Source organism: Melitaea cinxia, chromosome 17 (assembly GCF_905220565.1).
Source record: "Melitaea cinxia chromosome 17, ilMelCinx1.1, whole genome shotgun sequence".
NCBI lineage: Eukaryota > Metazoa > Arthropoda > Insecta > Lepidoptera > Nymphalidae > Melitaea > Melitaea cinxia.
In genome coordinates, this window is record NC_059410.1 from 718,668 (window position 1) to 733,485 (window position 14,818).

Genomic DNA, 14,818 nt, shown 5'->3' on the forward strand with positions numbered 1-14,818 from the left:
TGCATTCGTCAACTAGTTACAATTAAGTAGAAATTGATGTAAAAATGACTCAAACGAAGGCTGTAAGGGCATTATGAAGAATGTATTAATTTGTTCAACAATGAAAGTAATGGTGCTCTCTTAACTGTTATCTAAAATTAGTAAATTATAGTATACCATCGTTTACATAAGGACAGTTATATATTAAAATATATAAATGACAATAGATTTGAATGTCTTATTTTTATTTTTCCTTGTCCCCACCAACCAAGCCTCGGAGAGCATGTAAAGCTGTCGGTCCCGTTTGTTATAATAGATACCCGAGTGCCTAGTGCGAGTTTTATTCACAGAAATATGAGAGAAACGCGTTTATACGTGAAGATTATTTTGCATGGGAATTTAAACAGTACAGCCTAGACGATAAAGAATAGTATACGATAGAATCGATAGAGCCATCTAGCGGCAAACGCGAGAACTAGGTTGAAATGCCGAATTTCCCATACAAAATAAAGTTAAAATTTACGCCCGTTATTGCGAGACGGATTAAACAAAACTCGCACTAGGCACTCTGATCGTGACTCATGGTAGGGAATATATCCTTCAATCCGCACGAATAGCGTGGCGGATAAGCATCGATCCCTTCGACCTACATGGATGAAATGGACCATTTCAAATGGTCTGCCCAGCAGTGAATGTTACATGCTGAATCATTATTTTTCAATAAAAACAACAAAAATGGAATGTGGTAATCTTTTATTATATAAAATTATAATCTTATATCTATTTTTCTGTACATACAATATATTTTTAATGTAATTTTGTTTAGGCTTTACAAGTATTTAATACACTAGTGCAAACAATTCATTTTTGATAAGACTAAATCCACTATTTTACTGTAAAGGGATTTCAAAGTAATTATTTTTCATAATTGTCCTAATGCGAATGCTCAAATTAAAAAAGCCTTTGATTTGTGCTCTTGAGTATTACTCCGAGTTGAGTACAATTGGGAGTTGATGACAAAAATAAATTAAATTATAAATAAATTATACGTTAATTCTTAATCATAACTCCATCTTGGGAATGGATTTGAATATTAAAAAAAATATACTATTTAAATAGTACTTAATTTTTAATTAGTGACATACATAAACAATTTAATAAAATAAATAAAATAAATATGCTAGTATTATTAATTCAAAATGTTTGGACAATGCCATTGCAAAATAAAACACTGCGTTGATTAAAAAAAAAAAAAAAATTGGCGGATAAATTTATATTTTGATTTTTAATTTTTGTTTTATTTATAATTTGCAATTTCGAAGAGCGGCCATGTTCTTAACGTTAGACTAAAGATGTGTTTACAAGGAAACAATTAAGTTGCTCCTCAATTATCAGCATTTTTAGCTTAATAGCTGCTTCACATACAACGTCGACCACATTTCATACTCGTTTCGGCCCTAGTTTTGGTTCAATTTCATGCAACTCAATGTCAAGGGGTTAATATGTTTAGTTACAGTCACAACCGCAAATTAATGTACCGAAAACTGATTTATGAGAAACCGACCGACATAATAACGTTACGACTATGTACAAGACGGACCGCGCTGCTAGGAGCGCGGGTCGAACAGGCGCGAGCGGCTGAGGCGGCGCTCCAGCAGGCGGTGCTCGCGGTGCAGCGCCTGCACGCGCCGGAACTCCGCCAGCAGCGCCGCGAAGTCGATGTCCCACTGCCGCGCGCTGCGCACATCGACCGCGTCATCATTACAGCCTATACAGTCCACTGCTGGACATAGGCCTCCACAAGTTCACGCCAAAAATAACGTGAACTCATGTGTTTTGCCCATAGTCACCACGCTGGGCAGGCGGGTTGGTGACCGCAGGGCTGGCTTTGTCGCACCGAAGACGCTGCTGCCCGTCTACGGCCTGTGCATTTCAAAGCCAGCATTTGGATGGTTATCCCGCCATCGGTTGGCTTTTTAAGTTCCAAGGTGGTAGCGGAACTGTGTTATCCCTTAGTCGCCTCTTACGACACCCACGGGAAGAGAAGGGGTGGCTATATTCTTTAGTACCATAGCCACACAGTACATCGACCACGTGCTTGCATTGAATGTCACATCACGCTCTGTCTCGCTCACACTCACACTCACACACTCGCTCACCCGTCGGCCTGCTGCGCGGGCGCCGGCACGTGCGGCGCGCAGTGCAGGCGGCGCCGCAGCATGTGGAAGGCCTCGCTCTGTCTCACTCACACTCACACTCGCTCACCCGTCGGCCTGCTGCGCGGGCGCCGGCACGTGCGGCGCGCAGTGCAGGCGGCGCCGCAGCATGTGGAAGGCCTCGCTCTGTCTCACTCACACTCACACTCGCTCACCCGTCGGCCTGCTGCGCGGGCGCCGGCACGTGCGGCGCGCAGTGCAGGCGGCGCCGCAGCATGTGGAAGGCCTCGCTCTGTCTCACTCACACTCACACTCGCTCACCCGTCGGCCTGCTGCGCGGGCGCCGGCACGTGCGGCGCGCAGTGCAGGCGGCGCCGCAGCATGTGGAAGGCCTCGCTCTGTCTCACTCACACTCACACTCGCTCACCCGTCGGCCTGCTGCGCGGGCGCCGGCACGTGCGGCGCGCAGTGCAGGCGGCGCCGCAGCATGTGGAAGGCCTCGCTCTGTCTCACTCACACTCACACTCGCTCACCCGTCGGCCAGCTGCGCGGGCGCCGGCACGTGCGGCGCGCAGTGCAGGCGGCGCCGCAGCATGTGGAAGGCCTCGCTCTGTCTCACTCACACTCACACTCGCTCACCCGTCGGCCTGCTGCGCGGGCGCCGGCACGTGCGGCGCGCAGTGCAGGCGGCGCCGCAGCATGTGGAAGGCCTCGCTCTGTCTCACTCACACTCACACTCGCTCACCCGTCGGCCAGCTGCGCGGGCGCCGGCACGTGCGGCGCGCAGTGCAGGCGGCGCCGCAGCATGTGGAAGGCCTCGCTCTGTCTCACTCACACTCACACTCGCTCACCCGTCGGCCTGCTGCGCGGGCGCCGGCACGTGCGGCGCGCAGTGCAGGCGGCGCCGCAGCATGTGGAAGGCCTCGCTCTGTCTCACTCACACTCACACTCGCTCACCCGTCGGCCAGCTGCGCGGGCGCCGGCACGTGCGGCGCGCAGTGCAGGCGGCGCCGCAGCATGTGGAAGGCCTCGCTCTGTCTCACTCACACTCACACTCGCTCACCCGTCGGCCTGCTGCGCGGGCGCCGGCACGTGCGGCGCGCAGTGCAGGCGGCGCCGCAGCATGTGGAAGGCCTCGCTCTGTCTCACTCACACTCACACTCGCTCACCCGTCGGCCTGCTGCGCGGGCGCCGGCACATGCGGCGCGCAGTGCAGGCGGCGCCGCAGCATGTGGAAGGCCTCGCTCTGTCTCACTCACACTCACACTCGCTCACCCGTCGGCCAGCTGCGCGGGCGCCGGCACGTGCGGCGCGCAGTGCAGGCGGCGCCGCAGCATGTGGAAGGCCTCGCTCTGCGGCAGTAGCATCAGCAGGCCGAAGAGCGCCGCTCGCAGCTCCGCGCTGCCCGGCCCGCCCAGCAGCTCCAGCCGTAGGTCTGCGGACACGTATCGTCGGACGGATTATATAGCTGATATCGGCAACTCGGCATACTCAACTACATGCTAAGTTTATTACGTGTTCCTTATTTATCTAGAGACGAATTTAGCTTTACTATTCTATCTATATCTATGCTTTTTAAAATACGGTATCCCCGGTTCAGCTAGACCACCACAAAATACCTCGACCTTATAGATAAGATCCTGCTCAAAATCCAGAGCAGCCCGTCTGAGGAAGTATCTCAACCTTACAGAAGATCACAGCTGGGGGACTAAGAATAGGGTCGGCAATGTGCTTACGATGCTTCTGGTGTTGCAGGCGTCATTAAGCTACGATAATCGCTTACAGTCAGGTAAGTCATACGCTTGTTTACCGACCTAGTTGCTAAGATAGACACGACTTGTGTGCTGAAAGTGAAAGTCATATCATGTGAATCAGTATCATGTGAAAGAGACAAAGAAATTGCTCAAATTGTGATCCCCTGAAATGATTTTTATTTGGGTAAATTTGAAACTTCAACATTTTTTAGTACCATATCAAAAATCGACCGTTCCAAAACACACAAATAAAATCGTACAAATTAAATTTGACACTTCTTAATTTTTTACGTTAGAATCATATGTGTATAAATAAAAAGTATACTCACATGCGAAAACCGGAGATTCAATTAATTGTACTAATTTGTCTACTTCCGTTAGAAAATCGACTGTTATTTCGAGATCACCGCTGAAAATATTCGTTTAGGAATAAAATTTACCCACTTATGTATATTAGTTGTAATCGTGTTTATAAAAATTTCGACCATCCAAGGCATACCGCAAGGTAGACGTTTTCAGTCCAATTCTTTTCCTTACTTATGTTAACGATAATCTTGAGAATGAAGTATCGGCTTTGCGTACGATATTTGCAGAGAAAACACCATTCTAACTCAACTTTTTTTTTTAAATACCTGTTATTTATTTTCGAGCCAATTCATGTAATATTAAAAAAAAAAAAAAAACATTCTTCGGCCTGCAATTTCTACTGGTATCGATAATGCAATACTACTGAATTCGCTTTAGAGATTGTACTATGAATAACGTAGCTAGCAACAATATATTAGCCATTTACAGTACACATAAATACATTATTTATATTCTACAAATAGTTTTAATAGACAAATATCTATCTAGATTTATATTTAATACCGGCCGGCTTCAAATATCTTTTTCAATGAGGATTCGTAACGCTTTTAGTTGAGAATGCAGATTCATAGAGCTAAGAAATCCTTAACATACTGTCTGTATGCTATGTAAAAAATTTGTTCCACGACAAAAAAATGACGAAGTTATGATCAAATTACTAGCGGAGTTCACTATCCGGCCGATGCGGAAGGCTGTGACGTCACTGTGACGGTCTATGCCAGTTAGCCGTAAGGCGCGCAGGTGTTTGTTTGCATTGGTTAATTGTGTGTTTGAAACAAATTAAGTGTCCGATATGTGTCTAATTCACGTATGGTCTTAGACCTTTGCTTTTACAGTTATTTAAACAAAAACAATGAATTTATGCTTACATTGTTTTGGAGCGAAACGATAAGTGGCCTGTCATTTTTTATTAAAATATCTATTTCTCAGTCGTTAAACATTAGTTGTATCGTTTGTTAAAAAACCGTGTAAAACGTTAAATTAACGTGCGAAATGTTAAAAACAAGTTCGAAATGTGAAAATAACATGTGAAAACTATGGAACGGAGCATGAGTAACGTAAGTTGTATCGTTTGTTGATCTTGAAGTCGAGATCGTTTTTATTTTGAAAATAACTAATAGAACATGAAAATAACGTGTGAAATATGAAAATAGCGTGTGAAATGTGAAAAAAATGCGCGTGAAATGTGAAAATAATGTGTGAAAACTGCGAAATTCTTCTCCTAACCTCAAAACTTTAACCATGGATATCTCCATAACCATGGGGTTTCGAAGTGTGACAATGGTACCAGGGGTAGCGTTCGTTTTTCGCAAATGGTACGAAAAGTAGAGTATTTTCTTCGGTGATAAAGCTGTCTTAGTCTTGGGTGAACTTAAATCCCTCGCTACACTCAGGACTCGTCTTAATCGTCTTAACGCCTCGCTTCGCTCGTGATTTAAGTTTTTAACACGCTCGCTACGCTAGGGAGTAAATCTCGAGTCCTTCGTTACGCTCGCGATTTAAATCGTCACCCACGACAGAAGACACTGCTTTATCTTCTTGGTTAATTAATAATCTACTATTACTTAATATCTTCGTAAGTAATGGTCCGATTTGAATAATTCAAAAAGAAATATCATTCTTATGTCACAGAGAATAACGTGGATACTAGTTCTATTGAATTTGCAACAACTTTGCTGAGCCTCATTTGCTTACAAGAGAAAGTTTAACAAGGTCGCAAAGGATACAAGGTACTGATGAGCGCGGCGCAGTGCGCGTAGTTGTGTGTGAGCAGGCACAGCGCCAGCAGCGCCACCGGGCTGTGCGCCCAGCACAGGTACAGCGTGCGGAACAGCGACACGGCGGCCTGCGGGCGAGGCGGGGGGTGAGTACGCGTGTAGTGCGGTGTGTAGTGCGGTGTGTAGTGCGGTGTGTAGTGCGGTGTGTAGTGCGGTGTGTAGTGCGGTGTGTAGTGCGGTGTGTAGTGCGGTGTGTAGTGCGGTGTGTAGTGCGGTGTGTAGTGCGGTGTGTAGTGCGGTGTGTAGTGCGGAGTGTAGTGCGGAGTGTAGTGCGGTGTGTAGTGCGGTGTGTAGTGCAGTGTGTAGTGCGGTGTGTAGTGCGGTGTGCAGTGACCGACCTCGTCGTCGAAGGCGCGCAGGCGCAGGCGCAGCGCGTGCAGCTCGGGCGCCGTGAGCAGCAGCGTGGCCAGCACGTCGGCCAGGCGCGCCGCCAGCCGCGGCTCGCGCGCGCGCGCCGCGCCCGCCACGCCGCGGTACACTGCCTCCGCGCCCACCAGCACCACCAGCTGCCTGCGCCCGTTCCCAATTATAACTGTCTCATTCGAATCTTACTAACAGCTGCTGCTTTTTTTTACAAAACGGAGGGTTAACATGGGACTGTAACCGTCTAATGTTAAATGGCTACTGTTATCCATGCGTCTTTAGAACGGTCCCCATTATACTATAGATAAGCACCAAAAACACACAAGTGAGCCAACGTCTTTCCTTACACATAAATGTTCTAAGCCATCCGTAACGTTTTGTATCAAACAATGCAAGCTGCCCTGCGTTGGATATAGTCAGTTAGCATTCAGGACCATCTGCCCAAAGATGCGAACAATACTACACATGGGGATAGATCAGAGTTTTATTTTTAACGCAGAAGCCGGTGTCTCGATGTAAAGTACCAGGCACACCCTGTTCTCTGATTCAATGCATTTTTCCAGCCAGTTAGCCTTTGCTCTCCAATACGCTTCAGCCTGTAATATCCCACTACTGGACATAGGCCTCTTTCTCCATGTAGGAGAAAGATCAGAGCTTAATCCACCACGCTGCTCCAATGCGGGTTGGCGTATATATTCCCTACTATGAGTAACGGTCGCTATCGGGTTATATGATAACAACCGGAACCGACGGCTTAACGTGCTCTCCGAGGCACGGTGGGGAGACCCACAAGGACTGCACAAACAACCAGACCACGGCAAACACCTGTATGGCCAATACAAATGTTTGTCATGTGCGGGGATCGAACCCGCAACCGCCAGCGCAACAGGTACAATCCATGGCTGTAACCGTTGTGCCAACGCAGCTTCTGCTCTCCAAGTGACCCTGGAATTGAACCTCGCTCGTAATATTTACCTCAAGGATCCCAATACTTATATTGATGTTTAGGGGTGTGATAAAGGTTTTTACTTAGGTGGTAAACGCGCAAACTTGTGCCTTCGAGGAGTTAAATTGGACAAGCTTACATCTGTTCCACTCGAAGACCTCAAGAAGGTCTCAATGGATGAGGTCAAATGTAGAATGCGGAGCCGCTGTAGAACCGTTGCTTCTTGTTTTGTTGCGAGGCACGGGTCGAATGTATAGATAAAAAGGTATAAGAAAGGATCGTGTGACCGAACCGGAACTTATCCGAAAATATGTGGTAGTTCGGCTTCGAGATGATAGTAGTCGCGGGCCAGTCAGGGGAATCCATATCTACCCCCTATCAACCTAAAAATTTAGTTTCAAACATCGAATGCTTTCAATTTATTTTTAATTTTACTGATATTTTACATGATTTGATTTATTTAACACACAAAGCATCAAAGGATAAAAATAATTTGGTAAATAAAAAACATGGTAATAAGAAGCACCTGATAATGAAGGCCCCGCGGTCCTCCAGCAGGTTCTCGTCAGCCGCCAGCAGGCGCAGCAGCGCGTTCAGGAACTTGTGGTAGTAGGGACTGTTTTCCAGGTCACCTGTGGGGGTACCGTGATATATTGCTCACATTGCACAAATACAAGATTTTTTCGGAAATCCGTTTTATCCGTTTTTATTTGAATTTTTAATAATCGATTTTATCTTTCCAATACCAAAACACAATTTATGTTGACACGGTAGGTAGCTGAGCTATAAAATGTTTGCATCAGAATCCGATCTAGTCTCACCATACGAGTCGGTGCCGGGAGCCGCGCCGCCGGTGGCGCTGCCGGTGGCGGTGGTGTCGTCGCCGGTCGCGGCGGTGGTGTCGGTGGCGGTGGCGGTGGTGCCGTCACCGGTCGCGGCGGCGGTGGCGGGCGCGCACGAGCAGATCTCGGCCAGCACGGCCAGCGCGCGCCGCACCACGTCGTCCGCGCCGTCCGTGAGGCAGCCCACCACGCTCACGAACACGCGCTCCGTGCGGACGTACATCTGCGACAGGACACGCCACTTCAGGACGAGCAGGACGAGATCACGTGTTTAATGAAAATGATCCAGTACATATGCGCACATATGCGCACATTGGACGGTTTATGCTAAACTAACTTACCTTCTTAATTTATTTACTTCATTAACGTTATCTCGGCGCGATGGTGTTATGTACCCTATCAGTTATATGTCATAGCCATACCAGCGTCTCGGCACTACAAACAATGTACACAGCGGTCGGTGCCCACCTCGGCCGGCAGCTTGTTGTAGAGGTGCAGGATCCAGTCGAGCGCGGCCACCTTGGTGTGCACGGAGCTGTGGTGCAGCAGCTGCGTGAGCACGTCCACCGCGGCGTCCAGCTGCAGGCGGCCCTCGCCGCCCCCCGCCTCCGACACCAGCTTCGTGAGCTGGAGGTTCACCGTGGCCGCCGTCTCGCGGATCTCTGCCCGCTGCTCGTAAGGACTCACCGGACGGTACTTTGTGTGTGTATTTTTTTAACCGACTTCAACAAAAGGAGGAGGTTCTCAATTCGAATGTATTTTTTTTTTAATGTATGTTACTTCAGAACTTTTGACTAGGGGGAGCGATTTCGACTAATTTTCTTTTAATCGAAAGGTGGTGTGGGTCATTTGGTCCCATTTAAATTTATTTGAAATCTAACAACTACTTCGAGTTATATCTAATAATGCGTTTTTACTTGACACTTTTTTCGTTGACCTACATTGTATTATATCGCATAACTTTCTACTGGATGTAGCGATTTTGATAATTCTTTTTTTTTCGCAAAGGGGATATCCCTAGTTTGGTACCATGGTAAGGAAACCAGGATCTGATGATGGGAACTCGAAAATCCGCAATAACTTTTTACTGGGTGTACCGATTTTGATAATTTTTAATTTAATCGAAAGCTGATGTTTATCATGTGGTCACATATAAATTATTATCGAGATCTGATAACTACTTTTTGCGTAATCTTTGATAACGCGTAGTTACTTGACTATTTTTTCGTCGATCTACGTTGTATTATCGTCGTTGTAATTGAAGTCGGTTTTTTTTCGTTTGCGAGCAAACACAATTATTGTACGGGTAAGTTGGCAAACAAGCGTACGGTCCACGGGTTAGTGGTTACCGTAGCCTGTAGACGCTAGCGACACTAGAAGCACCCTCCCCAGGAGTTCTGGCCAACTTACTCATCAAAATATGAATGTAGGTGTGTGAGAGGTCAAAGGATATCTACCACTGTGCCCTTCCTCAACGAAGGTGGGTGTGGGAGGGGTCAAAGGATATCTCCCACTGTGCCCTTCCTCAACGAAGGTGGGTGTGGGAGGGGTCAAAGGATATCTCCCACTGTGCCCTTCCTCAACGAAGGTGGGTGTGTGCGAGGTCGACCCCCCCCGGAGCGCGAGCGCGAGGCCAAAGGATACTCTTGCGCGGCTCGTCGGTGTAGGCGAGGCACGGCAGCGCGGCGCGCAGCACGCCGGACGCGTGCGGCAGCACGCTGGCGCCGCTCAGCTCCGCGAACTCCTTCAGCCACGTGATGGCTGTCAACTGCACGCCCGGCCGCGTTACTGACCACAGTACGACTAACACTTTTGCGCAACTACAAAACTCTGTTTCGTCCTACTGTAAATATTTTAGATAAGAGACTCGTATCTTTTAAGCACTACTATACATTTACTATGGCAGTATAGTTCTTAGTTATTTTTTTTTATTACAGATGACAGAAATGATGAAATTAGGTTGATCCTTGCTTAAGCCAAATTTTTGCATATACCATACAAATGTGTGTCTCACGTCGGGTGAGTGTATTGCTGTGTGGTTACGGCATCAAAGAATATAGCCACCCCCTCTCTCTTTTCGTGGGTGTCGTAGGAGGCGACTAAGGGATAACACAGTTCCACTACTACCTTGGAACTTAAAAAGGCGACAGATGCGGGATAACTATCCAACTGTTGGCTTTGAAATACACACGCCGAAGACGAACAGCATTGCTTTGGTGCGACAAAGCCAGCCCTGCGGTCGCTAACCCGTCTGCCCAGCGTGATGAATATGGGCAAAATACATGACTTCACGCTATTTTTGGCGTGAACTTGTGGAGGCCTTTATCCAGTAGTGGACTGCGAAAGGCTGCTGTGATGATGATGTGATTGCTGTGTAGGTAGAAATGAATGTAAGCCCAACACAGAATATCATCTCAATGTGGGGCCGATGGATGTGAAATATTTATTTATCTAATTATCAAACCACATTTAATTATAACAATATTTTTCCACTATATTCAATATTAAATTCTTTCAGATAAATTAAAAAACATTTTACTTCCAATTTTTACCCAAGTTAATTGTTCTTTTCACGACATATTAATTACAGCTTCTTAAAGAGATTTTAAAGTCATTAATTAAACATTAATACCATTGGCCACACATCAAAGTTAATCTAATTGATTAAATAACACTTATTGTTTAATTATATCAACAGATTATTTAAACTTCCTTGTGTGAACCAAACGATTGTAAGTCAAATTGTTGTTTTAATTATAAAACGATATTCAAGTTCTTGGATCACAAACGAGCATTTGGTCTGTATGATGGTAAGGGACCATCCGTAAATTACGTCGCATGTTGATGAGGGAGTCGGGGAGGAGGGGTCGACGAAGTGTAACATTATGTGACAAGGGGTGAGGAGAGGTCCAATATTTTGTGACATCACAGTTCAAAATATATCTGTGTCGAAACTGATGTTTTAATTTAAAGGTGGAAAATTGCAATATGTGACGTCACGCTAGGTAGGAGGGCAATCTCATAAATGTTACCATCTGTGTCAAGGACGGGGGAGGAGGGGTCCAAAAATAATCAAATTCGTGTGACGTAATTTATGGATGACCCATAAGCGGTTATCGTAAAGCCTATTGAAGCCTGCATTATAGGACATCCCAACAAGACAAGGAGCTCTGACTACCTTACCCACGAGTATCATATCATCAACAAGGACATAATGGTACTTGACCACTTGAAAGCAATATTATTTGGTGATCTTCTGAAAGGTTGAGGTTCCTTCCCAGTCGGGCTGCTCCAGATTTAGGGCAAATATTTCCTGATGTACCTTACCTCAATATCTTTCCATATTGTAAACTGAATGAGCATTAAAATGTCTCGAAAGCGTATTGTATAAATAAACAAGTAAATATATTTATTTTGTGGTGTAAAATGTTGTTATTCTTGTAGACAAGTGACTTACCTGCAATAGCTCCTCCGTCGACTGCGCATGCGTGATGAGAATGTTGATCATTGCTTGAAAGTCTACCTCTGAAGGATCCTTCTTTATGCTGCGGAGGAACTCGTTCAGTTGCACGTCACACCTGGAGGTAAGGTATGTAGTGAAATAAGTGCGCAGACCAATTGTAAAAAATGAAAATTCCACCGCCTGTTGGAAAAATTATGACCAATGTTTTGAAGAACTAAGGAAGTAACTTTGATGTCGTAGCGTAGTAGGTTAGGTTAGGCGTCGTAGATTGATATGCATTTACCTATAGCAAACATACATTGTGAGAGGAGATGGTTGTCTCGTGTCGTAAGGAGTCTGTGTGTCAGCCTGCAAGCAGTGCCGCGTACGTACATGCGGCGTATCTCCGGGTTGGGGTCGTCGAGCACGGTGAAGAGCCCGTCCAGCAGGTCGGGCAGGTGTTTGCGCAGGCCCAGCGCCGGCGCCGCGTCCAGCGCCGACACCCACGCCACGGCGAACTGGCGCGCCGCCGCGCTGCGCGTGTACATGCGCTCGCGCACCAGCGGCACCACGCGCGCCAGCTCCAGCGCCGGGCTCTCCGTCACGATGTCCTGCGCACTCGCCCTTACACACGTGCGCCGGCTCCGGCGTCAGGGGCCAACAGCACTTACTGTGCGATTTGTCTTTTGTGTTACGGTATGAACACCCGTTGACGAGCGTAACAAATGATGGCCGTGGCGGAGACGGTCATTAATTAGTTTGCAGGTTCGATCCCCGCTCGGGAAGGATATTACTATAAGCATAAATGTTCTTAATTTTTTACTTTCAAAATAACAGTAAAAAAATTGCATTATAATCCTATTAACTCAGTACCTCTTCTCGATTTCGTGAAACTTCAGAAACTTGTCATTCAACCCTGTGTGTTCATTAAAGTCTCTTAGCACCGTATCAAATTCTATCACGAAGTACGTAGGCTACGAGGTAGTTAAGTCGTCACGAGTGTGGCCCCGAGGGCGAGCGCACCTTGACGAGGCGGTCGAGCAGCTCGGCGCCCTGGCGCACCTGCGGCTCGGGGTCGGCGGCCAGGCGCGCCAGCGCGTCGAACACGAGCGGGAACTGCGCCAGCGCCGCCTCGCGCGCGATCTTCAGCACGTTGAACAGCGCCTCGGCCGCCGCGTAGCGCACGCGCGCCTCGCTCTCGCCCAGGCACGCCACGATCGGGTGCGTGAGCTCGCTGGTGTACGTCGCCGAGCCCTGCGCCAACGTCACCCGCCGTCATTTCGCTGCCGGACGGGCGGACAGTGCCCTTGACGGTGAGCAGATACCGTGCTCTACGACACCAGGAGCATTGCGAGTGCTTTGTCCACCCAAACGCCCTATCCTCTATAGCTGCTACGTGACTCATGAGTTTAATATTATTAAGCTATGGTCTTCTGTAAGGGTGAGGTACCTCCCCTAGAGGCTTAGAGAACTTATTTTCACTTTCCCTTTTCTAGATTGTGATTTAGAAGAATATCAATTTTTGTTAAACCGCAAATACTACAATTTTATATATTTAATAACGTTAAGTAAACAGTAAAAAACATCCCAAAACTTTCAAAACACAACAATTTGTGTAAAATCACAAGCTAAGATAATATTAAAAAAATAAAAATAAAACTTACAAAATTTAATATTAAAAAAATAAAAATAAAAAATACAAAATAATTAACGCCTTCTGTACACTTTCCTAAATACAGTAATTAAAATTATAATTACCCTTAATTTCATTCAACAATCATTCATCTTACAGGTTTAAAAAATATATATATTATTTTTATTGGCAACTATTAACTTTTACAAGGGTACAGAAGGTTATCTCTGGACACACAAATATATTTTTAAATAATAAAACACATTTAGATATGATAAATACACTAATGTGAAAAATGTGTAGAGCCATATACCAAAGTAAGTCTTTTTTTTATTTTACAAACTTTAAAAAAGACAATTTACAAATCTCATTTTTCTAACGTTAAGTTAATTTTGATATAATTGAACAATAATTTGGAAATCTTTTTACTACAAATAGGTTTATTTACAAATATTTTAGACCATAATGCAACACAAAAGCAGAGCACTAATCATAAGCACATGTTGTTCGTGGAGTATTTATACAAGAAGTATTATTTTTTCATTATTTATTTTCAATAATATTAATTATCAAATAATCCGTAAATAAAGATTACTTTAAGCCCTCAGATATGTTTTTTAAATTAAAGTTTATATGAACATTTGATAGGGAAAATGTTAAGGAATAAATATGTGTATATTGTGTACCTTTCCTAAACCTACTGCCACTGATGACAGACCCATCAGTGCTCCATTCTTTACATTGGGGTTAGTAGAGGACATCAGATCTTGTCCAAGAACGCGGATAAGACGCTTTATTTGATTAGTATTGTTAGCGTCACTAAAATCTTTAACCATCCTGTAAACAAAACAAACTGCTAGTTATATATATAACATAGTAATTTAAGAAATTTTTAAGTCAAATTTGTACTTTTCTATCTCAACGCCAGCAAATTTTCTTTTTTCATATAATTTATCGCACAGTCCCCGGACACATGCCCCGCTTAGCGGCGCGTAGTCTCTTTCCGCCATTTTTATTATATTAATATATTTTATTGCTTATTTATGAACTATTTTCTTTCAAAAGTAAGTAATATTTTCGGCTCCTCCTCCAACAAATGTCAATAAAATGACAGATGGCGTGACGTCTAACGTCATTTCTTTTTGTTGCAGTTCAAAAACTGGTTGTATTTTCTAATACACGAATATAATGTTTCATTAATAATTAGAAAAGTAACAAAAATAAATAAAGAAAATTACATTTTTAATATATATAAAATAAAAAATAATAATGTTTAAACATGACATTCTTTAATCGAGTATTTAATCGATGTTAAACATTTCGAATACATTCTTCAATACGATTATTCATTGTTGTTATAATTTTGTTACAAACTGCTTTTAAATACTTTGTCTAAGCTTATTTTTTCAGTAATTCTATGTATTTGTTACGTTCTAGTGAACTATACAAATGAAAATTAATATCATGTAATATTATTTGATCAACTCTATTCCAGTAGAATTCTTCAAATATCGATACAGTGCCCTTTCTCAAAATCGATAACAATTGACGCATAAAAA

General features: G+C 44.8%; 1 protein-coding gene across 1 annotated transcript; it reads right to left on the reverse strand.

Annotated features, from left to right (window-relative positions):
* Positions 1 to 768: 768 nt before the first annotated feature.
* LOC123661772 (protein VAC14 homolog) lies at positions 769 to 14,362 on the reverse strand. The gene is made up of 20 exons (XM_045596711.1): positions 14,169 to 14,362; positions 13,946 to 14,096; positions 12,650 to 12,880; positions 12,020 to 12,237; positions 11,642 to 11,762; positions 9,814 to 9,952; positions 8,653 to 8,846; positions 8,272 to 8,407; positions 7,869 to 7,974; positions 6,372 to 6,543; positions 5,983 to 6,101; positions 4,219 to 4,298; positions 3,411 to 3,570; positions 3,199 to 3,279; positions 2,987 to 3,067; positions 2,775 to 2,855; positions 2,563 to 2,643; positions 2,351 to 2,431; positions 2,139 to 2,219; positions 769 to 1,716 (listed from the first exon to the last, which is right to left on the reverse strand). Exons 1-20 carry the CDS (start codon positions 14,267 to 14,269, stop codon positions 1,587 to 1,589), a joined length of 2,544 nt encoding a protein of 847 aa, XP_045452667.1. The 5' UTR covers positions 14,270 to 14,362; the 3' UTR covers positions 769 to 1,586.
* Positions 14,363 to 14,818: the final 456 nt, after the last annotated feature.

Excerpts from the sequence above, each read along its gene's own strand:
- LOC123661772 (XM_045596711.1), bottom strand. The coding sequence starts at position 14,269 with ATGGCGGAAAGAGACTACGCGCCGCTAAGCGGGGCATGTGTCCGGGGA. Across the intron at positions 8,847-9,813 it reads CAAGAGTATCCTTTGGCCTC|AGATCCGCGAGACGGCGGCC; the intron begins GCGCTCGCGCTC and ends AGCAGCGGGCAG. Across the intron at positions 3,068-3,198 it reads CCCGCGCAGCAGGCCGACGG|ACAGAGCGAGGCCTTCCACA; the intron begins GTGAGCGAGTGT and ends AGTGTGAGTGAG.